General features: G+C 43.3%; 1 protein-coding gene across 5 annotated transcripts in view; it reads right to left on the bottom strand.

Moving 5' to 3' along the window:
- Positions 1–26,180, bottom strand: part of AUTS2 (activator of transcription and developmental regulator AUTS2) — a 779,256-nt gene that overhangs the window by 225,823 nt on the left and 527,253 nt on the right. For all 5 annotated transcript variants that reach the window (XM_086763110.1, XM_086763109.1, XM_086763108.1 and 2 more), the window contains one exon: positions 14,811–14,840. In XM_086763110.1, the coding sequence (XP_086619236.1) occupies positions 14,811–14,840 (30 nt within the window). The remainder of the gene's footprint in view (positions 1–14,810; positions 14,841–26,180) is intronic.

The following is a 26,180-nucleotide window of genomic DNA, read 5'->3' on the forward strand; positions in this document are numbered from 1 at the left end:
TACATCACACTCAAATTCTTCGGATGACATTAAAGGAAAACCTCCACTTCCTTTGAGGTGCATTTTTTCTGGGCATGTAGACTGTAGTTTATAGGTAATAATAGACATTTGAGACCAAAAGAACATTTAAAACACAGGAATGACTACAGCTTGTATTTTGCTTTTACACTATACCCCAGCTTTCCAAATTAAAAACCAGTCAAACAAAAAGCACCGACCACCACAACAGTGGTTACTCTTCTTCCTGGAGCTAATGGCAATGGCAAAAGAAAGAGATCACACTATAAAACTGCTCTTCCTCACCTGGAAGCAGATCAGCACACAGGCCATTTCAGAGATCCACTTCCTGTTAATAAAAAGGCAATTTCTTCGGTAACAAAGCCCTGTACTTCTGGCAGTAAGCCACGAGGCTTAAAGAGAAACCTTGAATTCTGCAACCATAATAGACAAGGGACTCAGCTTAAGGAAAAATTTCATCTATCAGCTAACAAGAGGCTGGGGTCATGAAGCAGGGTATTCTTTACACTTGAGAGACCAAGCTAAAAGTCTTAAAAATGTACAAGAAACCCCCGGCTGGAATGCTCTCCGTATGTAATAGAGGTTGCAGCTCCGAGGAGGCTTATCATTTCTCCTGACATCCTGACAGAAAAGTGTAATATAGAAGTTTAGTAGTGTGGGCAGGTTAAATTACACCAGGCAGGAGAAATCATTTCAATGTGAATCGAAGCGTTTACTCTCATCCACTTCCAGCTCCAGCTTGTTATTCTTCCCACAGCTTCATGTTTTTAACAGAAAAGCTTCCCTTTCTTTGGATGTTATACAGGGGGTGCTTTGGCTCTAGGACTTGGTGTCTGCTCAAAAACCATCCTTAACACACTACTGAAGTGTGACTTGGGTCTTGATCATCTATTGGGTTTTCTATGTATTTTATATGTATTTTTCTACGTATTCTATGTATTTCTCTTTAATGTATTTATCTGGTATGGCAAATACTGTGGTAAACAGATTATATATTGAGCAATATGGTTATGGGAAGTTTTGACTAAACCTTAGTGAATTTATATACAGAAAACATGCTTATGAATAAGAATGAACTTCCAGAAAAACGTTCAATTTCCCCGTGAAAAAGAGCAAAGAGCATTTTCAACTTCAGACCTTTACTTATATTTGAAAAAAAGCAAAGAAACGGCTCAGTTAAGCCTCCTCAGCCTGCTTTTCATGGAGTCCAGTTTTTCTGCCTGTCCCAGAAGCCCAAAGCATCCGCTTTTCTGCTGTTCTAGACTGGTGCAATCCACCCCACAGCACAGCGTGAATGATGTACAAGCATCAACCCTAAATCTAGAAAGGAAAGCAGTAGATATAATGCCTATGTATAAAGAAAAACACACAAAACAAATACTGCTAAAATGTGTCCCCTATAGTACCGTGGTCCATTCTGAGCTACTGTGAAGCACAAGTCCCTCTTGAAATGGATGAAGCTCCCAGATTTTAAACCAGCTGACTGGTTCTTCTTGTCCAATTCTTTCCCTAACCGTTTGTTGCTATCTCTGAGAGGTATTCAAATTTTTTTACCAGCTCTAAACATTTTCCCCAGCATCTGTAGGTAGAGTCACTCCTATTTCCAATTGATTTTTGAAATCAAGGTGCTTGCTGTCATTTAGCATTTTAGAAAAAGTGGACAATAATTAATGGTAAATCACAATAAAATTCATACTGAATTACATACGACATCTACTTTAGCAGTCAATTAGTTCATTCTGATCAATGTTATCCCAGAAAGTAGCAGGGAGTTTGTAATGATTTGCCAAAGCAGCTAACTGAAGGCTCTTTAGTCAGGTTTCTCATTAACAAAAGCAAGCATTAAATTCCTTAAAGACAATCATTAATTTAAATAAGTATTTTGCTACTGTACATATAAATCATGCACAGAAAAAAAACAACTTAGGAAGTGTCACAGTCGTCATGGCACCTAAAAACCCAGAGATGTACAGTGAGAAAGGGGTCACCTCTCACTTTCACACCCCAAGACCCCCAGAAATCGCGTACTGGAACAGGACATGACTGAGAATCACAGATCAGGCATCCCTCACACCAGATGAAATGTGAAACAACGCTACAGATTTTAATAGAGTAAATCCTAAGTGGCACTAACATTACTGAGACCTGGCAGATTCATGTGCAGGATGACAGACACCGTACTGCCACCCGAGCTGTCCTGAGAGATGCTCTAAGCAGCAAACCTGACAATTCCCACAGCACGTTCCTGAACTTCAACCTCAGAGAATCCTTGCTGGGGATGACAGCAAGTGGCATCAGAGGATCTTAAAAATCTCTCAAACAGCGGGCCATTACTGGTCTTCAAAACGTCCTGGGGAACACATGGCCAGTGGTACAAACTGTGGGGTAGGCTGCTCCGAGTCCCCTGCTTCATAAGCAACATGCAAATCACCATCAGGAGCCACTAAGCTAAAAAAAAAACAAAACGAAACTAAATTCTGAATGGGAGGCATGGGAACTGGGAGATTTGCGTTTCCTAGATCTGCTACTGTCATGAATGATTTATCCCATTTCTTTGTATTTAATTTCCCCCTCCAATTCAGACAATCTCATTCATTTGTATCAAAAGATTTGGGAGACAAGGATGGCTTCTCTCTCTGTCTGTACTGCGCATAGGTCAATAAGAATCTGATGTGGAAGGGGTTTCTGAGGGCTGCTGTACAGCAACAACAATACAAAAATAATAAAACATCATTTGGATTTCAGGCTTCAGCTGCAGACAATCTTCCCTCTTGAACCTTATGTTTATACTGAAACAGTGCCCCAGACAAAGACCATGTAAGGGGTAAGTTCAGAGCTGCTGTTATTCTTGGTCCAGGAAAGAGAAACAACAGCGCTGTAGTGCTTGTATGGAAGTTGTGATGGAGCCACTCTTTCATTGCATTTCTGATGACACATGACAAGGACAAACATCGATCTTCCAGCACGTTTGTATTTTCCTGGGAGTACAAGATACTTCGGATTTCTACCCTACTGAAAACAACAGCCTTGACTCCACACCCTCGCAATGCCCTCTAAAACTGATCTTACACAGCCTGCAGCCCATCTGCTTTATCATGGTGCACGGCCACCATCAATCACCACTACCCTGGTAGCACAGCAAAGAGAAGTGGCTCCATTCAGGCAGCGATGGTGACACTTCCTACCTTTTCAGCATCTTGAAGTGGAGGAACTGTGAGTGTTTTACAGAAAATTAGCCAAGCCTCTTCGTTCCTGTGAATAGGTAAGCTCAAAAGCAGGATGGCCTCGGCAGGGCACAAGTCTGAGATGCCGTATCACCCCTCGCTCTGTGACGGATGTCCTCGGTGGCTGCAGCAGCAGGGTATTATGTACCAAAAACAGTTAGAAAGGCAAGGGCTGCACGCTCACATGCTGCTCTACTGAGGTCATGTAAATGTCTGAGAGAGAGAAACGGACTTATTGGGAGTTTAAACGATTTGCGCATGCCAGCAGCAAAGCAGGACATGAGATGGAAGACAGAAATGCATTAATGGGGGAGGCTGAATGGTTTCCAGTTCTCCCCTCTCCACTGCCTTCACCAAAGGGATGCGTGCCTCCCCAGCCACAGCTGACTGGCGCTGACCCCGTCCTGGCCCAAATCTTATTCTTCTGCTTCAAACTTGCAGACATCTCTCCTCTCCTCCCTGAGGTCATCACGATTTCACAAAACAAAACAAGACAAAAACCTGTAAATGCATTAACCACAAGAATCCCTCCCCAATGCCCTCGTGGCACATCAAAATGCCGACAGAAACTAAGTTTACCAAATGAGTTACTTGTAAACATTTGGCACATACGGTCCAAAATTAACTTCTCTATTCTCCTTCTCAGTCTCTGCCTGAGAATTTGTACTCAACAGGCAACTCAGAGCCAATAAAGCAGCCATCTATCAGCCTCCTAAGCAAACAGTACCACCAACATGCTGCCAGAAGTTAACAATCTGAAAACACTGCATGTCTTACCTGTTCCTAAAAAAGCCCCTTTATCCGAGATTATTACAGACTATCCCTCATTCCTCAGTTTGTCTGGATTCTGCTAAACGTTTCTCTACAAATTCACCACTCAGTGCCCGTTCACAGCCATGCATTACCTGCTCGGTTTTCTCTGAAAGGAAGGAATTGGATATGACACATAAGTCACCATAAACTCTACAGGATAAAGTAAGTTATTGCATCTTACAGCACAACTGGTTTCTACAAATGATATCCTGGAAAATGACATTATCTCTCGGTGATTTGGTCCAATTTGATTGCTACAGTTAATGTAATAATGTAACTCAATTAGGATGCTTTTGTTATGAATGAACAACCTTGTAGAATATTGTCTGACTGTCCAGAGTCAGCTTAAATGTGATGTTAAGGCGGCCTGCGAAGCCCAGAAATTCAGTGGTGCATTTTAAGAAGAGATATCGGCATGAATTAGATAGCCCAGGCAATTGTTAAAGACACAAAGGTCATCTTGGTGCTTCCTACTAGATGGGAATTACAAAGCAGGCATCTTTGTGAAACTTGCAGAGAAGGCGTTATCTTGTCTGTGGGTACCATGAAGGAAGAGTGAGGAAGAGGTTATGCTAAACCTGCACTGCATCAACAGAAGGATGAACGTCCAGAAAGATCCTTACTCTGCTGGTACCTGTAGGCCCAACCCTAACTCAAACCACGTGTTATTCTCTTCACTTCCACGCTGTTTGGGGAATTGCTGGAATCCAAGATACACAGTAGCTGTATTCTACCACTTCCGAGTCCGCAATCCCCTTACCAGTGCTGAGCCAAATGAAGAGAAAGAGGCAGAAAACCAAAGTGGTTGCTGGAATCTCTCAACTCATTGGTGATTGCATGTCATTTCCTGTCTCCTTGTTTTCAGCCTGTCCTTTCATATGTTTGTGAGAAACCTGAGATGGTTATATGCGTTGTGGCCTCCAAGACTCTTAAAAACATGAAATAATTTCCATTACTTTGGTATATATGTATTTTTTTTCTTCTCTTTCTAAGGAAACCTCCAAAGACATGTGTCACCTTCTCAGTTCTCAAGCCCAAGACTTTTTTTTTTTTTTCAAGGAAATGTGAGAACAGACATTCAGGAATGGGGAGTGTGCCTCATGTATGATTATAAAAACTGATTTGTTATGAAAAACAGATGTTATTCAATAGCATAAAGTGTACATGAATACTATACTTGAACAACATATAGTAACATATAGTCCTTAAAGAAACACTTCATAATCTCGGTATGTTTGGACATGGCCTGACTCCAAGATCCACAGACTGAATTTCTGTCTGTCTCCATATACACACACCCTATGTACATGCTCATTAATATCTACTCCCAAATACACATATAAAGCGTATATCTAATCAACAAATATTTGTATATAGGTATATTGATCACGAGAAATGTGTCAGCATGTTTCAGTACACAATTTCCTTTCAGGATATCCAATCTTGTTTTTGTGTGGAAGGTTCACAGACGCTTGTGCAAAGTTAGACATACCTTGTAGCTTTCTTAAGAAAGCATCTCTGAACGAAATTTAAATTCCACATCACCCAGGGTAACTCTTTCCCAAAGGCGGGATTTCAGAGGCAGAGCGTGTGTGCACACGTAGGATGTGCGCACACACACACACCTGTTTCTTCACTGGCCTGAAATCACAGCTCCAGTTACACACGCGATAGGAAACCACGCCGTGATGTTAGTTACTTCTGCTCTGGTGGCACCCTGAGAATGAAACGTTGCCTGGCGTTCCCACGTACTCTAACAACCTTCACAGAACTACTTTGATAAAAGTTTTGCTCCATATAAAAAAAAAAAAAAGATGTAAGATTAAAATGTGAGCAAGCAGAACTATCTATCATTTGGAATGTCTGTGTCATTGTGATCTGAGCTGCTGGGAAGGCTTTAGGAATTTGCATGTTATCCCTAGAGATGACTGGAACTGTCTCTTCTGTTTCTTGTACAGCACTGAGCACAGCACCAGCTTTAATCTTTAATCTCTTCTTCCTCTCTCCTCTCCTACAGAGAATCAAATCCTACAATCTAGACACAGATAAAACTCTTGGGCCCAGTGAAGTCCGGCTCTAAGTTTTGCAATAAAGATAGGAAGATTTATTGCCAAGAATGCATTATACCAAAACAAAATATCAACTTGTCTAAACCAGTACCGCATCCCAAAACTCTGCCCTAGATGACAGGACAGCAAAAGCAGAGCGCACCGGGACGGTGTGATCCACCACGGAAGGCTGGGCTCGGGTACTCTGAACCCTGCCGATCTGCGCCCAGAAGCACCGGAGCCGATCAGCCCTGTCACTTTATCGCACCTCGCTGCGAGTACAAATGCAATTAAACGTTTGGAAAGACAAACCAAAAAAAGCTAAACAAACAAAACCCAAGTTTCTTCCATTCTTCCTCCACCTGCTAATTCACACAAAATAAGACTGAGCAGAAAACAGCTTCTAGGAGTTCAAACACACACCCCACCTGCTCACCTTACAGAAACGCTCTGTATAATTACGCGCCCTTCCCTGGGAGCATTACCGACATCAGTGCTGCTGTGGGCAGCGCGCACGGTGTTGTAGGTGTTGATAAAACCACTAGGAGGCTGCGATGAAATTCTCTGGGGGCATACATTACGCTTGTTCAAGGAGCATTTAAAACCACTACTGTATTCCATTTAATCCCTCCCCTAAGTTTCCTGAATACACATTTCTCTGTATAGCTATACCTCTAATTTTGCATGTCAATATAAACAGCCGTGTTGCAAATATAGTACACCAATATAAACAGATTTGTTCGATGACAGTAATGTGTATCATTTTCATAGTATGCATGTGTATACATAAAAACACAGGCTGCAAAATAATACACATGGATATATGCTGCAGCCGATATTCTAATATTGTATAAGAAAACAGTATTTGCTTACACAAAAAGACCAAAAATTTAAAATACTAAATATACATATGTACTGCTACAGTTGTATATACGAATCTGCACACTGCATCAAGCATAGAGTGCAACATGCACACACACGTAACATCAGCCCTCGGTGTATTTGCATATTCCAGCTCAGCTGTGCATCGGGGCACACGCCTGTTACACACGCACACATTTAATATGCACACATCATTCCACAATCCTGGGTATTTTTGCTATTAATTGTAATTTTCACACAACTATTTTATTTTTTGTCCACATAAGGCAGCTTGCAAATGATATTTTTCAAAAGTTGAGCAGCATTTTCAGATCCTGATGTGACAGGGTCTGAACTTCCCAAGCAGGCGTACCTAGGAGGAGCGTTCGGGGGCACCTGCGCCAGCCTCCCCGTGTTTCCATCTGCGATTGTTTACTCAACCGCCGGAAGATGGTCTGCAGCCCTGGGGAGAGCAAAACCTGTTTGGGCCCTTGACATTGAGTATCCTTGGTGCAGGAAGTCAGGACCTCAGAGGTATCCATCATTACGCCTGCCTGCAGGCAGGCTGGAGCCGCGGAACTTGCCTGAGAAGCTAGTAAAATTTTAATGCACTCTGTAGTGCGGTCATGTCATACTCAGTTATGGCAAATAATCCCAGATGCCTGCAGAGGTAAAATGGAGCTGTAATGTGCTTGCCTCCTAACCCGAGCTGACAGCAATGATGTACGACTACCATTAGCGGAAAATATCACTTCAACTAACCCATGATCCAGCTCCGCTAAGGGTCACATTATCCATGAGGAACAAATTACACTCCCAAAGTAAATACAAATTTTCTACACGAAATGGGTACAAAAAAAAAAGAAAGGGGAGCCGGGCGGGGGAAGGGGGAGAGGGTGGGGGAGCGGGGAGCGATACGTTACCTATGACAACGTGCTGCCAAGTGACAAAGATGATAAAGGACAGGACAAATCACGGGCTGAAAGCGCCGTGGCACAGCCGGCCCGGAGAGCGCGTACCCAGGCCTGTAAACAACATGTTCGCTCCCCTTAGTGGCAAACGCATAATCTTTTACATTATACGTGCTTGGCTCCGGCTTTATTACCACTCTAGCTGTAGGGACCCTCTGTGTGGCACATCAAATGAATAAAAAGGATCCTTATCTTTTCTCCTAATGGGCCTTAAACAGTAAGAAATACTTCACAATTGCCTGAGCGTTGCTAGCGTATAAAGCCTGGGTGATCTTTCACCCCTGGGGCAAGTTTAAGGTGCTGCATTTTCCAGAGTTAAAAAGACAACACCTGTACAAATATTCGGCATAAATTGCACCGATGGGAAACATCCTGGCTTTGCAGAAGCCGTTTTAAGAATAACACTAAGCAGCTATTTCTCTAATCCTATCCGTAGCCAAAATAAATATATGGCAACCAGTAAGATACCAGTAACCCATGACCTGAAGTAATTACTTAAAACTGGGTTCTCAGCCACTGTTTCCCCATGGAGTCTTGTTTGCTCAACACATTGGTACCCACCATCCAAGGATTTTTTTTTCCTAGAATTCAGCTCCCTCTTATCATAAATAATTATTTTGCCCTTCCAGGAGAGGAAATGGCCCTGATGACTACTCAGCATTCTTCTACCAGCTGTAACCTGCCACACAAAACCTCCCTACACAGGGAGCTGCAGTCTGGGGAGAGAAGACTCCCACCATGAACCCCTCCTGGAGCTCCCACATTAAAGTCCACCTCCATACTGCAGTCAGTCCTCCCTCCTGAACCTCAGCACCCTGCGACCTTTCTAGTGGTGTGCCCTGGCTACACCACTTCCACTGCCTGGCTGGGAGTACCCAGGAACATCTCATACAACCTGAGGCTACACGTTGACTTCTCAGACTTACTAGACCGAAGATTACACACTTCTGAGGTTTTCCTCTAGAAACCATCCCAGTCTTCATATGCCTGCACCTAGAGTTGAAGAGTGTAGAGAATGGGAAGAGAAATGAACTCTGATGATACGTCCTTCTTTCAACAGCTCAACAAATGCTAAGAGTTCCCTCAATGACCAGAATTTTCCAGATCAGGAAAACTATAATTTATTATTGATACTCTAGAGGTGCATAGACACCGAACCAAAGCCTGCTGGAGCTTACAGACAGTAAGAACAACACAGGTATTACGACTGTGGCAGCCACATACAAATGCAGCTGGCTCCCAGCCATCCCTCAGCTCTGGCAGCACCCAGGAGGACACTTTTCTTTCAGCTGCTACCCAAACTCTTCCTTCCCACGAGCGAGGTGAAAAAATACCACTGCCCCAGTTTTGTTTCCGCGCGTGCCAGTGCCCACATGAGAGCGAACAGCACCCGTCTGTGAATGTCGTGGTCGGTAATACACAAGGTGGCATAAAGCAATTCCGTGCCTGTTTAGTCCACTTATGACAGAGCTTTTACTTCCAGCAACAAATCCAGAGAAGGCCGCCCTGTGCCAAGCAGCCATTTACCTTGCTCTTAGGTTTTCTAGCACAGTTTATGGTGGGGTTGCTTTGGGTTCTTCCTGTTTCTGAAGAAAGGACAATCTGCTGCGCTCTGCACACGTTTTGGGGAAAGGGAACAACAGGGCAGCAGAGGCACGTGGGCCAGCACAGCCAAAAATGATGCTCTGCTTACTCAGCAGAGACACGACTACGCGGGACACTCCAGGTCCGGAGAGCAGGGAGGAAAAAGCCTCTGAAGTTCATGAACAACAAACTTTGCATTTTGTGGTACAGAAAGGCATGGTTTTAAGCAGGCCCATCCTAAGTTCCTCTAAACCAGGTAAGTTTGTGAAGCTGGGCTAAGAAATGTGGGGTTTTTAACATAACCAGAAGCACACTGGGAAGCAAACTACACACAAATGCACACATACAAACATATAAACACTTGTACGTGTGAATATTTAACTACCAAACACTGAAATACAGTCTGCATACTAAATGGGTGACACAGATCTGCCAAAACACTACCCCAAAGGCCACAGACAAAATAATGGTCCAAAGGCACTTCAGGTTTATGCTATTTTTCACGCCATAGCCTTTGGTTTGTAGCTGTTTGATATGCAATCAAATGTATTAGCATTATCATTAAAAACATTCTGATGCAAGAAATATCATTCTTCAGCTCTCATGGTGCTTATGGCACTCAAGAGAAAAATAATGAAGTCTCACAAGCAACACATTCCCACCAGCACAGGCTTCTAAGTAAGCACAGCACCCATCCTATCCCAATCCCCTCCCATGCCAGGGTAAGCTGTGTTATTCCTCCCCTCTGACCACATGCCAGCACTTTATAAATTTAGCCACTGGTTTGACAGACGCCTCTCCTCCCTTTGCCTCCTACGCAGAGCCCACCCAGGAGACAGACCGCGGCAGCAGGAACACTCGGCAGCGCCCGGGCTGCAGCCGTCACTCGCCAGCCGCTGCTGGGCCCCGCAAGGACACCTCTTAATGGGATACAAGAGCCTCATCAAGAGAGAACTCATTGAGTACCACTAAGATATACACAGAATTAAGCCATCAATTGCAGTAATTTTTTTAAGTTGTACATCCTATCAAAGGCAGATACAATTCAGGCAAGAAGCAGGCCTCTTCTCCTCTTGAATCAGGCCTAAGTAACAACTCTGTGTACACCCTTGATCAATGAAATATTTTCCTAAGAAGTGAAAAATCACTGCAGTGCCTCAGATTGAGCTTTAATTTTAAAATCAGTCTAATTAAACAGAGAGAAAATGGTAGAGATGGTGAATAAAAAAGGATCTTACTCCTTACCTCACCTTTAGCACTTGACTTCCTATCAAAGCTGTTGGTACATCTTTTCAAAACAGGATTTCCTTTCATTTCCAGAAGACGAACTATGCGTTTGCACTGACGTTTTTAATACTGTATTAATTACCATGAGTATAATTTTAAAGACTCTATCTAGATATCAGAAGATAATACAGCTGCACTCAAATCTGTCAGCTGTGCAATAGCTTGCCCTAATTTTAGATTATCAGCTCTGGAGACTTGCTCAAAGAGTAAGACTGACAGACTTTTTAATGGAGAAGATCTGAGTTCCCCTGGGATCCATACTTTTTTTTTCTGATTCCGTAAGAAATCCCAGTGGCATTTGCTGAAAAGATCCCAGGATGGAAAATGACATCTCTCTAAGAATTAGTGCTCACATTCTCATGCAAGTCCTCCAAATACACTCTCCCTCCACTGACATACTTGCTACCTCTTCAGGTTTTTTAGCAACAGGAGAGCGAAATGCCTACTTTGAACGCTCCAGTCCAGCACTGTCTGCCAAACTGGAATGAGGTAGCATGAATCTATATAAATAGATAAATTACCCACCCAAAACATGTCATTTAACATTGAGATGCTGACACAGCCTCAGCTAAAGTACTGCTAAGCCGGGGCTGCATCATTTTTCAATTAAATATCCTTGTTTCTTCTTCCAGAGAAACCTCAGGAGAAATGTCTCATTTGAGGGCAGACACAGACAGAAAGTGACTCTGTCTGTCGGCTCCCAATTAAAGGCGAGGGAAGATGGATTGGAGGCACAGCCATCACCTAATAGAGATCAGATATCAACAGTGATTTACACAGACAGATAGATACATATTCAAGTGGGGGAAAAAAGAATACTAGCAGCCTAGGAGACATTACTTTTTCCACTCTGTTACCACTGACTATCCATCTCTCCTCAGCTTCCCAGGTCCTGCTCCTTCCTGCAGTCTCCTACCCCACTATGGCCCATGTAGTCATGCATGACCCAACTTGTCCTTTAGCCACCTCAACTTCTCACACACCTCTCACCAAAATCGGCTATTTTTTGCTCACTGGTCTATCTTTCTGGATCCCAGCTCTTATTTGTTCTAGTAGAAACATGTACCTATCTTGCATTACTTCTGCCTCTCATGGATCCCAGGCACAGTGAAGGATCACCATGGATTTACCCTCAAAATCCTAAATGAAGCAAAGTTGTTTCCTTTCCATTTTGAACAGCAAGTACAGAATTCATCTGCAGCAAAACACCATATATTCTGTATACTTCAGGATACTCAAGTCTGCAAGAGATAGCCCTAAATACAAGCAGATCTCCTCTTCCCAGAAACATTTCAGGCAAAGACGTTTCTGGTGGTAGAATAACTCCAAAATCCTCAGAGTGCATCGACCTAGGATTGACCAAGAGCAGTTTGATGATTTGCTACGAGAACAGCTCCATAGTTGGAAGCTAATACCCTCATCATGATACAAAATATTTGGGTCAAGGATCTTAAAACTTCTAATCCTCCTGAGTACCCTCAGCTTCTATGGTTATTAATGAAAACTGAGGATGCTGAGCATTATTTATGAAATGATCAACCTCTGACACAGAGGCGTGGCACCCTCACTTCTCCCAATGCGTTTGGCTCATCGGAATTTTTGGTCCTAAAAATGGTATTTTGTCTAAAGCAGGAATTCAAAAATCTTCCAGGTCCTATTGAAAGAGATCTAAAAGATCCTGCCTGTCTGAAGAAAAGAAGTTTCTACTTGTCAGTTAAACAAAAGAATAACGCACAGCCTGCTTTATAGTGTGTACTTTACCTGTCATCCAACAGCCCATTATCATGTCACGGCAGAGTGCACTTTTCCACAGGTCACTTTGTTTAAAATGACATGGATAATGCACATGTCAGCGAGCTGACAGTCCCGACTGTCCTTCAGAGATAAAAACCACAAGACGAGCGCCTGTTCTTATCTGGGGTACATGCCTTGGTCTATCATCTAAGTCAGGCAGAACATGATTTCTCCAGAGAGCACTTTTTTCATTTCCTGATTTTAAGAAAATCAAATAAGCACCATTTGTCTTCATCTGAATATGCTTGACCTGCTCAAATGATGATGTCTCGCATTTTATAACAGGCTACATATGCTGAATTCAAATTAACAGCAGAACAAGGCCTTGAGATCTTTACCTAGGCTGCCAGCACAGCCTGAATAAATACGCCAGGGTTAGCTGTAGTCTTTTAGAACGGGGCCAGAGCTATAAAACTCAAAGCTGGGTCTGGTGCTGGGATTTGGAAAGCACTAAATTATTAGGGATATTTGGATCTGCACTTAATCTCATTTCATTAGGGGAGAAGACAAAATATAGATCACAGAGATTAAATACACATCTGGATTTCAAATTCTTTCTGCACAAGTACTCTGATATTCTGTGTGAGGTACAACCTTGAGTCTCGCTTGTATTCTGCTGCAGAAACCTTCCTGCACCAGCACACCACCACCACCCCAAAAAGCTGCCCCTCTGCCTTTCTACATCGAAGTGCTGTAAGAGAAAAGTCTGGGGAAACTGGCAGAGGTTTGGCTCCGTAAACGCAGCAGTGGCAGGAAATTACACTTCTGGTTCTCGGTGCCATAAACATAAGAGCTGAAATTCAGTTTATCATCTTCCACTGCATAAGGAACATCCTGAAAATGAATAATCACTTTACAGGATGGAATGTAACGGCAATGCATTAAAAATTCATATCTAAAAGTGCAGGTTAATATTCTGTGCAAAAACCCAAGAAAACCTCCCCTTTCTGTTGTCACACTGATTAACTCCAGTGATTAGTTCCCTTATGAAAGGGAAATCGCTGTAGTTCAAAGTAAACAGTGGTTCTTTAACACAGTTAGCAAATTATTAAGAAGCATGAGCAAAGAAAATCTCTACTTGGGAAAACACTGAGCAAGCTGAAGGGCAAAGCTTTGGCAGTTTCATACAGAGGGGTCTGAAAATTTCCACAGCTTCCTGCTACACGATCCTGCAGAAAACTTATTAAATTCATGAAAGGTGGTTTTCATAACATATTTTTCTTTTCTGTTGTAGAAGCTGCATACCAGCACGGTCATCTCTCCTCTTCTTGGCTTGACTTGGAGCTCGGTAACAGAGCCACTCAGGAAACTCTAAACAATTCAATGTTCTTATATGAACAATATTTTCTGGCATTATTTTACCCTCCCCCAACTTCCACCTCCAATTTGTCCAGTGAAAGAGGAGGCCAAAGTGATTACATTATCAAAACGTCTCTTAAGTTTCAACACACAAATGAAAATCACAAAATGCAACCTAGAAATAAAGAAATTAGACCAGTTTTTATGCAATGAATATTTCATTTTTGCCAAGGAAGAAAGGCAGATGTTAGTCTGTTCACAACATAAAGCAAGACATCAAAACGTGTATCCATGTGAGTACTCGCTCTTCGTTACTATTAGCCTTCTAAACAATAAATAGCATTAGAGGTCAGTGCCTGACTCTTTTTCATCATGACATTCTTCCCTTTTTCCACTTAGAAACCCACAGATACCAAGATAAGTATCAGCACATAGTGTCACTTGACTTAATGTACAGTTTCCAAATGTTGTTTCTAAAGAACAGATATATATCAATTGTAACACTCAACTTGAGTTCGAAAACCCTTGCCTGCAGAGAAGCAAAACAAGCGATACCAGTGGTTCAATAACTGTTAGAAAGTACAAGTGTGAGGGTTACGAACGTATTCAGTTGCTGTCAGAACTTCCCAGCGGAAAATGTTGCCATAGAAAGGGCTGGCATTGAGACGAGTGTTCATAAACAACCCACACAAACCATGCCTGAAGATGAATTGTGTAGCCTCCAAAATATCCATTAGAATTCTCTTTCCTTGGAGGTCTTTTCCACAATTAAACTAAACTAAACAAACTCTTTTCTTTGTGTGGAGATGCTTTAGATCAATGCAAAAAGAAACTTTGAATAAATAACAGAATGACAGGAATAAGTGAATCCAACACATTATTTTTGCTCCCATACTGATTCCCTTTCTTACCTTTTCTTCTTGATCACTGTCGCTGTCACACTGAAACACAAAAAGGAAAAAAAAGAACAGGTAAGAGAGACTTGCTACAGCAAACATGGAAAGATTTCTATGAACAAGATGGTGGAAACACACATAAACGCTGTGGCATCAAACCTGGTACAGTTAGGAAAAAGCTCAGGTACTGAACGGGAGGGAATTTTCCCCCGCACCGCTGTTGAAGACAATTACATGTTCAGTGTATGAAAATATTGCACCGAAAACAACAAAAGCCATTTGCAATGTCCTCCGTTAGCTGAATTCACATGGACAGGAGCTGATGGTGCACGAGCACATCTAGACTCCAAAAGGACTGGGGAAGAAGAAAAACAATAATTTTTGTTTTGTTTTGGCGTACAGTATTTCTCATACTGCCTGCCAACACCTGGATTTCAGAGGTGGAAACAGCTTGGGTTTGCCTATCCCAGAAGAGAAGCATTTGCAAGGATACCATTGTATGCCAGGACGCCTGGGAGGGTTCACCTTTGCCTTTGCTTACCACTGCTGGATTAAAGAACTCAGAGATCACAGCGGAAGCATGAACGCGCCACATTAATGGATTCATTGAGGTTCTCTATAATCCAGGAGCAGCCCAGGTATCACAGTAAACACTTATACTATAAAATGCTGAACAGTAACTCTCATGGGTCTTGCTATTTATCAAGTGCCATTGCTCATTTTATTAATAACTTTTACTATTGCAGAAATACAACAGGCCTGGATGAATCAAGCGTCAGCACAGATGAGCATGGGAAACCCAAACCACACTTCCATTTGCTAGAAGTACAAAAGCTGTACTGGAAACTGGACTGCAAGAACGCACAACTGACTTCCACCTACCTGCTTCTTGCTTAGACACGGATGGGATTCATCCCAGCTAATCCTGGCTAACTGTGGAGCAGTCAACACTTGGCTGCTTCCACAGCAGAATGAGGGAAACCCCTCCTCCTGGCTTGTTTTTGAACTCCAGTTCTAGATTCTGGAGGACTGAACTGTCTACATCACTCAAGGATGAACTCATACCTCTAACGGTAGATGTTTTGAAGGAAAGCCTAAGATCACCAAACAGGAGAAGCAGGCTCTTCTAAATCATGGACTGTCTGCTTGTGTTACCTCACCACAGCGGCCAGTTAAGCCCTTTATGTGTTTAAAGTGTCTTTGAGTATTTTCCTAAGACAATTAAATCACATTGAAATTAGATATACTTTGTGAACAGACATAGCCAAATATACCCACAAATGAATCCATTTGATTCACACAAATCAAGTCATCTTCGGTATGTTCTTTTAATTGTAACTTTTCTGTTTCACTGGCTTTTTCCTCATCTTCATCCATAAAGGGGGTGAAAAGGCTCCTTCCCCACATCAATGAGCCAGATACTAACAAATTAAAGCTAAGAACTACTTCTAGGTATCTTTCAAATAATTTAAAGTGAAGCAAAATTTAGATAAAATTACTATTTGCTTTCAGATAATTCCAAATAGAAATTAAATGAAATTTATTTAAATAACTGAATTGATTTATATAGCACTAGTTGCACCCAAATACTCTGGTAACAAACAAATGAGACGGAACACGAAGTTAAGAAACAGTTTTAGCTCGAAATTTGAAACCCTCACGCAACGATCAAGTTCATTAAGAGAGCGTACTTAGGTGACAGAAGGAGAACTGCACATTTCTAGAACAGCACGGCACGTATATAAAGTACTTACACCCTTATCCTGTAAATAAGGGTGCATTTTGACCGCAGTGTGACCACATGTATGAGATTTGGTATGAGGTAAGTATGTTTGCAAAGCAAGGCCCTCTATTTACAAAAAAGCAAACACGCGCATGGATTCTGACCCCTGAAAATCACAGCATGTCCCAAAGAATTCCCATTCACTATGTCTCTTTTACAGTTGTTGGAAAAATTCCGCTTTTGAGCTCCAGCACTTTCTCCCACTGCTTGGGTACAGCCAGGAGGGCCCAGCGGCTCCGGGGGCCCTGCACCGTGTGCTCTGTGTTAGGATGCGTTACGACATGGGACACAGCTTACGTGTGCCAAACCAGGGAAACAACTGCTCTGTTTGTGTGTGTCCTCTGCCCACTCTCCACAGAAACTCCATACAAGTCCTGATTGCACCACCTGGATCCAAAAGGAGAAAGAAAGGAGGTAAAAAGTCGATACGTAACCCGGCAAGAACGATCCGCTTTTAGCAGCGGGGCTCAGAGGGTTTTAACACGGCACCCGCTGCGGGGGCACACGTGCCCATCTCCTGCCACCCAGCCACCGCAGCGCTCTGCAGCCTCTCCTTCCCCCACCATTTTCTGGCTGGTGGAAGGAATCTCGCCTCCGCTGTGGATTAAGTTCTTCCCGACTCGTAAGCTTGGAAAGAGCTCAGGGTTTTGTGTTTTCTGCAGTGTGGAGGTACTCGGGGAGGAGAATACTTGCCAGCAGTGACATCTGAATTTGCCAGCAAAACATTTACCCGCATCCGAGCGAATCTGCAGAGAAAGTGCACAGCGCGACGTCGGTGGGAAGTTATTTCCATCAAAGCGTTAAGCCTCCAGCTTTCCAACAGTCCAGTTCTAATTTCAAGGTCCGCTTAATTCCACATCAAATAATTACTGCTATACCCAGAAGCACCTTGTCTCCAGAGTTAAGCATATGGCGAAGGACTGAGACCTACTGGTGGCCATTATGGAAGCAGCACGGATGCCAAGCCGATTAAAAATGCTCAGGCTCCCTTCACAACATGCCCAGTGACTGACAGCTTCGCGATTTGGCCAGTCACCGTGGCTGCCAAAAAAGCCTCTGCTGCACGGAGGCCCACATGGCACTCTGCGAAAACAGTTCCATTCCTGGTATTAAATTCCCATACTGACCCGAGGACTTTGCTGGGAGCTCAGCAGGAGCGCACCATCCAATTTACAACTCCATCCTCCAGAGTCCTCAGTGCCAGCCTCTGGCAGAGACGAATGATGGCCAGACCCCTCCAGCTCATAAATTATGCAAAAGCAATAAACGCGCTCAGCAAACAGCTCCTAACGTTTGCCCAGCCTGGCTCCACGTACACCGTGTAAAACGCCAGCAGCCCTGCACACACAAGGCATCTATTTCACTCACAAAGAGGTCTTGTTGGCGGGGCGCAGGGGAAGGAGAACCACCGTCCAGCAGCGTCGTCCCGTTCCGATGGCCGGATTTTACGGACAAGATAGATGAAAGGAAAAAAGGTGGGCCAGGAGGAGAGAGCTTTCTGCACAGCGCTGGGGTTGTATTTGCAGGCAGTAGGTATCCGTGTGTGTTTGTGCGTGGGCACGCCCATCGCATGTGCATGTTCTGCACACCCATGTTACGCTGAATTTTCCCTGAGGATTAAAAGCGTGGATTTCCTCTGGTTCATGGAAAGACTCGGACAATTTGCGTGCAGAGGTAACTCCAAAAAGACTTGCAGAAGAAAGAAGAGGTTTGCTACTCAGGCTGGAAACCGAACTGGAGCAACTGTATGTTCTTCCCGTGCCTGAGAGCACTTTGCTGTTCAGGCACCGGCGGCACTGCCCTTGCGCACACATTGCCCGGCGGCCCTTGCTCTGATGTGCTCATCTACATTTCTGGATGCATTTTCTTCCCAGAGGTGCTAAAGCACAAGGTGTTTCCACCCTCCGCAGCCTTACTGCTAACCACTTCTGGAGAAGAGGTTTTGGAAAGCACAGCTGCCAACCATGACGTTGATTATTCAGAATTACTGGTCAGTTTGAAGACTTGAGTCTGCACTGCTTGCTCAGTTCCTCAGTTCCTCTAGCATTTCTCTACCCCCCAGGGCCACAGAAAAAAGTAAAATTATTTAAGTGCTTTGTGGTTCTCAAAGCACCAGACTGTTTTGGAATTGAGGCGATGGAAATGCCTTCTGCTTTGGGCTGAGTTTCAGTATTTTGGGCGCATTACACAAAGATAACTTCTCAGTGTTCTCCCATGTCTTGTTTCAGGAAACCATGGCTCTGTGCTCATGCTGCATCGGAACAGCCTGCAAATAACTGGGAATCCAAAATATCATTCAGAGATAGCATGACCTGATTTCTGGATAGCTGCCACTAGCTTCACTGGAAGCTGCTGGAAGTGATAATGTGACAAATCAGGACAAGGAGGCTGCAGGCATATTTTACACCTGACGGAACAGGCTGCTTTCGCCGATTCTCAGGCCCAAGGCGCTTACTGCCTCCACACCAAACACAACTCATGACTGCTCACAGTCACCCGAGGCCAGGCTTGAGAAGAGCACAGAGCCAACTGTCCGAAAGCTGGCCCACATTATCAAACCCACCCACCCAATCAGCCCTTAGTTCTCGTTTGGGCACTGAACTGAAAGCCAGGAGAGCAAAACTGCTGAGCACCCCCAACATATGGACCAGTTTTCAGATAAGCATGGCACAAAACGTTGAGAGACAGATCTTTTCAAACCACGGCCTGACAGGCCCCTCGGAGAAAGGATCCTTTGAAATGGCTATTTTACACTTTGGAAAGCCCGGTACTGGGCAGAAGGGGCTCTTAACAGCTTTCCCAAAGGACCTACAGCACTTCAAACCCAACCCAGAGCAAGGGACATACAAAGCTTGCTCACCACCAGCTCCACAGATAAAATTCTTAGAGGACGTATGGGAATGTTAAGGTTGCTCCCAATTTCTACATAATTAGGGGCAATAATGAAATAAGACTGACAGTGACTTGCTGAAAGTGGCCATAGTTCTCACTTAACTGTTCAAACAACTTTAATAAGTACAGTGTGCAGGCTACCAGCCACCACGTCGCTTGACACGCATGCGCCCAGTGTTCGAGCTTCCTCTTGCACTATTTCTGCAAATTCGTACTCAAGAAGCACTAATCAGAATCAGTAAACCATAATCTTGCATTTTCATGTGTGCTGCAGAGAAAATTCAAACAATTATTCCTAAAATCAGCCCCAGGTGACGAAGGAACATTCAAACTTGTAAGGTCTTTGTACCAACGAAAAAGAAAACTCTTTATGCCCAGCTTAAACCTTCCAAATTCCTGCTATCAGTCCAGGATGTGAAAGCGCAAGATGCATTCCCTGCGATATGGAGTATGCACACCTATAACTGCAGTGGGAAGTGGAAAAAAAACCTTTCCAATTCCCATTTGAGGTTTAATTGCTGCTGTGTTTTGTAGAAGAACTGAGGATTGGGCTAAAGATTAGTTGTACCTCCCAAATCCCCTGCCCCAGCCGGAGAGAGCACAAGTTAAAATGCCCGGCATGTCTCCCACAGCACCCGCAGGATGAGACTGATCCCAACGCCACATTTCAAAAACCAGACACCCTGTGAGGTCACAGCTCCAATTTGAGCCCATTTTAATAGCTCGAGAGAGTCTGGTCCAAATCAAGCTGGGTAAAGGTCTGTGCCACCTCACCAGCTCATTCAGGCTGAGGCAACACTATGGATTCCTATGTCCCTCGCTGATTGAACACATTCTTGTGCAAAAAGTGGCAATCATTGAATATCTCATGTACAATGACATTGAGGAGGGCATTGTTCTCTACTCTGCTCAATGGACTTTGCTGGAACAGCTATTTCATATCTTGGATCCATTTATCATTGCCACCAAAGGAGTCAGAGCTGCTGATACGCCAGCGCTGAACAAAGTGATTCTAGTCATCTGTCTGCTGAAAAGAAATCTGAAGAAAATGAGGGAAAACCCAGACCTCAGCCATGTTCACACTGACATTTACAATATTCCTGTCCATCCATCCACCAATGACAAACTGACAGCCCTGGAAAGGGCAGAGATGATATTTTAGCTACACAATTAGACCTTTGCTTCTACGAGAAAAGGAGAAAAAAACCCCTCTCAGATGAAAGCAGACACAGACAGGGAATAAATGGGCAATTTTCTAATTGATGAAATGGAGACAGGCAGAGTCACAAAGAAACTAAGAGCAAGAATTTCACTTTTTTCTTTCTTATCTCTGACTTTGCCTGCAAGCAGCATTCAGCACCGAGCTCCTTGCCAAGGAATCTTATATAGAGCACCTCTGAAATTGGTTAACATCACAGCCTGCTTAGCAATTCTTCACCATTATCCACAGTGATTCACTGTGAGGAATGACTCTGAAAGAGAGATGGTCCGAGAAGTTTAAGGTCTGCTTTCTCAAAAGCTAAAATTACGGATTATTCACAGAAAGTCCCATTTTACACAAATTACCTTAGTCTGGACAAAAGATTGCAATGTTGACCTCTAATCTGAATTCCATTTTACCCAAACCACTTCACTTCAGGTGAAATGTATCAGTCTTGGACATTTAAAGTTATTTTGGCCCTTTACAGGAAAAATATTCAGAACTTAGAACCACGTTCAACTATAACTCTTTTTAATTCCTCACTCCCAGGACTTTTATGATTGTTTTATATAGCAAAATGACACAATTAGTGCTTCCTTCTAGCTCTACCATCAACAACAATGGTTTGATAGGAAATAATTATATTTTGAGCATAAAATGAAAACACCAGATTCCATCACTATCCATGATAGTAATGTGACTTTGTCACGTACATATCCTTGGCAACTAGTGAGTGGTATACGCACTCCTGGTAAGGCCACGGGGAGCTGATTTGTGAAGCAATATGGGGGTTTCACTCCAGAAAACAGCTAAACACGAGTCTTGTTGTGAGGTTTGATTCCGTTGTGGCGATCCCTGCGTAGCCAGGGGTGTCACGCGGAGGGGAAGGCTAGGAGCTGTGTGTGAACAGGAGAGACTGGGAGGCTTCCTGTGCAGGGCTGGGGAGGCAGCAGGGCCCGCGGGAGCGCAAAGCCTGCCCGAGGGCTGCCAGGGACAGAGCTGCGGCCCCTGTCCTGGCTGCCTGCCTGGGGCTCGGTTTCACTCAAGGAAACACGTCACCAACATCCTCAGGCACCTCCAGGCACAGCCTCTGAGAAGGGTGAAAAGGAACCAGCCCCGTAAGAAACACATTTTCCTTTGCTCCCTGGAAGCTGAGCTGAGACTGGTAAGTTATTGCAGTTCTTGGGAAGGTGCAGCTTCTTCCCCCTGGTTACCACTCCCGATGGCTTCCTTACCATGTCACTGCTCTGTGATCCCACAAGTGCTTCAGGCCCCATCCAGCCATTCCCGAAGAACAGGACGATATTCCCCAGCAGCAGAAGATTAAATGGACTTTCCAAACGTACCATTAGAAAGCTAACGATGCCACGAGTTACTCGGCTCAGCATCTTCAGAAAGCGCCTGCCGCAAGCCAGGCATCCCCATTCCACTAGAGTAACCGGGCACCAAGCAGCTCTGGGCCACGTACACAACCGAACCTTAATTGCAGGAAGTCATTCTCTTTTGCAATAGAAGGATGAACTCCCTGTCTCAGTTCCTCAATACTCTCTATGAAAAAATGACTAGATGCCTTTGCCTCTAGGATTCCGAATGTACATTTACTGCCTTTTTACCTGCCTTCCTGGTTGGAGACAATCTGCAGTGTGTAAGGTTATTTTTAGCATCCTCTCAAATGATTACTATTTTGTCATGGTTCAAAAAAGAAATTCCAGTAAATAATATTAAAAATGTGCATTTATACTGGTGGACTAAGTCAATAGCAAAGACTTAAACTAATCAGTGTTTAATGAAGTCAGTGCCTAATAGTGCGTTAGTCACCGTATACAAAAAGATCCCTGTTTGTCAGAACTCCTGGTCTTAGCTCAAGAGTTCAGTTTGGAATTTGAGTCTTCCAGGTACTTACAAACTAATGAAATCAAAATATCCTGATGGACAAGAAGCAAAGCACGTTACGGGTTAAAATAATACAAGAATCTATTTTTTCCACTGTGTTGTGATCCATAAAAATCACCCTGAGCCTTTCCTCTTTCTTCTCTGCCTGTGAAGCCAATTGCTTTGATTGCAGTGATATGAGCTTGCTGAAATGACTTGCCCTTGCTTGTGAAGCAAATGGAACATGCTAATAGAACTTATCGCATTACCCGATGCAAAAGTGCCATAGCTCATTACTTTAAGATAAAAGGATATCATTGCAGACGGGAAGCAGAATTGACTTTCTGAGGCCCGACTTGATGATGATTTAATCAACTGCTCTCTTTCACTTCTCATCTCTGCGCCTGTCGGTTTCACAGGTGCTGTTAAATGAGACACTCAGAAAGTGAGCGGAGGGAAAGAAATTGCTGTCATTACTTTTCAAGAAAGGAGGTATGCAAATTTTCGACAGAAAGATTGCGTTCATAATGGGCCTGGTAAAATACAAGGATCATGCTTGACAGGTGAGGGCAAGTCATTTGTACGTCCTTAAAGTGAAGCAACCATCCTCATTTAGAAATTGTGCTCGATAAGAGAAGCTACAAATGAAAACCATGCGATGGCTGAGAAGCAGCAAGCAAACCTTTGAAGACTTTGCTAATGCAGATCTGCCTTCAGCAGGTGCCTGGCATGCCTTCACACGTGGTTATTCCTAACTGCCAGATGGCCAAATTTTGACCTCAGTATCTCACAGAGAACTCCTCTTAAATGTGTTGTTTTTTTGGTTTTTTTTTTGTTTTTTTTTTTTGTTTTTTTTTTGTTTTTTACCATCAGCTTTACATTCACAGTCTGGGGTCTGAGAGTTCTCTTCCTTTCTTCACCACTGCCAGCAATAGAAATTACAAGACAAAAAGTGAGGGTGGAGTTAACTTTGAAAACAGAATCAATAGGTTGGAGGCAACAACTTACTTTCTTCTGGATGTAACTGAGTATTACAGATCTTGGAAGGTCCTGAGCTTACGGTTCATGCAGCCAAGTAAAAAGGATAATCCACAAAAAGGATTGTGGCAGGAAGCAAAGAGGATGGAAAGATGCTTCTCCAGGGCCCAAAACACGAGAGGAAAGGGCAAAGAGAGAGTAGCTGAATGTTCTGTTGACCTGATGGAAAAGTTCTGATATTCCAAAATTAGAGAGTAAAAAAAGCACAACAATTGAGATGATGAATTATGTACAGGCTAAAAACACTCTGTAGATCTAGGACGGCTATTGAGCTGTTTGGATCATTTTAAATGGGGAAATGAGAACTACCAAGCTTTTACTGGCGTCAATCAGGTTTTCAATCAGGGATCCGTAGTCAGCCACAGCAAACAAGTTCCTTGGGGACTCCCCACTGTACGCAATGGGTACAGTAGTTTGTCATATAAATGTTGACATTTTGTCTCGGATAACAGCACAGGACTTAAGTAGAATTAGTATCACAAATACTTAGAATTAAACAAGAAACAGCAAGGAAATACTGCCACAGAGGAAGCTAGACACAATGGAAAAGGATTTGAATAAGTACAGCCACTGTCTTAATTCTACAGATAGGTGCATTTTAATAATTTAAAATACCCTTTCACAAGACACACAGTTTATTTGGCTCAAATGCTCCTATGTTTGTTTATGACCTTCTCCCTTTGTGTCAGATTCATAACCCTCCACATCTACCTAACTGGTAGCGATCCAGTAACACTCCTTGGGTCTGACTCACCTCTCATCAAAAATACTTCATTGTGGGTTGAAAAGTAACACGATGGAGGAAAGATGGCTTTGGGCTAGGACTCAGAAGACCCACCTCTGTCACTGGCTATCAGTATCACCTTGGGCAAGTCACTTCGTCTCTTCTTCTGTCAACCCGCTACTGCCCATCTGTTTGGGCTACGGAACGGTACGCTGCTTAGGATCCGGTTACTTTTCACTATACGTGTTTATAAAACATGCAGGATAACAGGGCATTTTTATTAAGAGAATTTTGGTCTTTGTCAACAGAAGTCATGAAGAAGAAAAACAGCAATAAGACTTCGATCAGGCCCCATCCCTATCATACCTGTTTTCAATACAGATCTCATCTTTCACCAACTAAATGGCATGACCTATAGCAAATTATATAATTTCAACCGAAAACTATTTTTATTTTAGATTACAGAAACGCACACAAAGAAGGAGCGATACAATATCGATAACATAGCACAGGGGTTGTTCTCCTTTACAGGCTGCAGCAGCTCTGAGCACAAAATGGCTACTGAAACACACGTGAAGTGAGATTCAATTGATTTGTAAGATAAAATAGTTGTAGAAATAATATCTAAAAAAAAAAAAATAAAGAACAAAAAGCCATCTCTTCTCTTCCTTCCCAAACAACGAGAACTCTTTAGTGTTTGAGCTCTGTATCTTTACATCAGGCTAAGCAATTTAAACTGAGTTCTATAAATAATAATAATAATAATTATTCCCCAAACAACCCAAAACAATTGATCCTTAGGGATAAGACCTTAACAGCTGAGCTATAAACGTCTGAACATTGGATTTTAATGGATACTAAAAAACTCTAAACTAAGCCCTATAAATACAACCTGAAACCAAACGATTTGTGTTGTAAGCTGCTTGCAAACTCCCATAAACGTTCCTCATTGTCATAATGCCAGAAAAATAACTCGGACTGCGTACTCAGCCCTGTGCACTGGCTTCTATGCTGTGGTTTTGCTCCTTGTTCCACTCTCTGTTGTATAATTCACCACGTGCACACTTGTTATGTAGTAGTAGTATTATTATTATTATTTATTACTGCCCTTATAGTTTTTGGACAATTTATAGACTGTCTGTGCTAGACCTGAGGGAAGAGAAGGATTATTCTAAATATAAATCGTAAAGACAACGGTACACTTTGGCCTGCCTGCCTCACATTTCCTGTTTTGACATACACGACACTGTAATTTGGAATCTGTAATCTCTTATTAGGAAATGAATGCTTTATTTTTTTTTTTTCAGAATGCTGCAATTACAATAATTGAATTTAACAGAGGAGTTGCATTTCTCTGTTTAGAGGTAAGCATAATTGTATAACCCTGATTCATCAGCTGGACTCACCCATTTGTTATTCACAGAGCGGCTGAGAGAAAGGAAGAATGTTCAGGTGGGAGGACGCTATCCAACGGAGCACCCACCGCTGGCCCGTCCCCCTTCACCAGCAAGCAGTGGCAGGAGCGGCACCCCGGCGTGTCCTGCCCACGCGTGGACGGGTTACGCCTCATCGCCTCTCCGGGCTGGGCCCCTCCGGCTCGCTCCTCCTGAGGACCTCCCAAAACCAGCCCCAAGCCCAGCTGTGCCTTCAGTTGGAGCAAGAGCTATTTCTCCGACATTGCCTTCTGCAGCACTGAGCATACAAGCGCTGGGACGCACAGCGCTCAGCTGTACGGTTACACTTAGAGAAGAAAGACGGGAGCTTCGGGTGAGACCCAAACCCCTCGTTTAGGAGCCGTTCTCATGTATAAATATCCACTGTGGAAAATGAGGCCCTCAGCTAACCACCAGCGTGCTCCTTGCAGGGATATAAGAT

The sequence above is a fragment of the Chlamydotis macqueenii genome, chromosome 19 (genome assembly GCF_036417535.1).
Source record: "Chlamydotis macqueenii isolate bChlMac1 chromosome 19, bChlMac1.mat, whole genome shotgun sequence".
NCBI lineage: Eukaryota > Metazoa > Chordata > Aves > Otidiformes > Otididae > Chlamydotis > Chlamydotis macqueenii.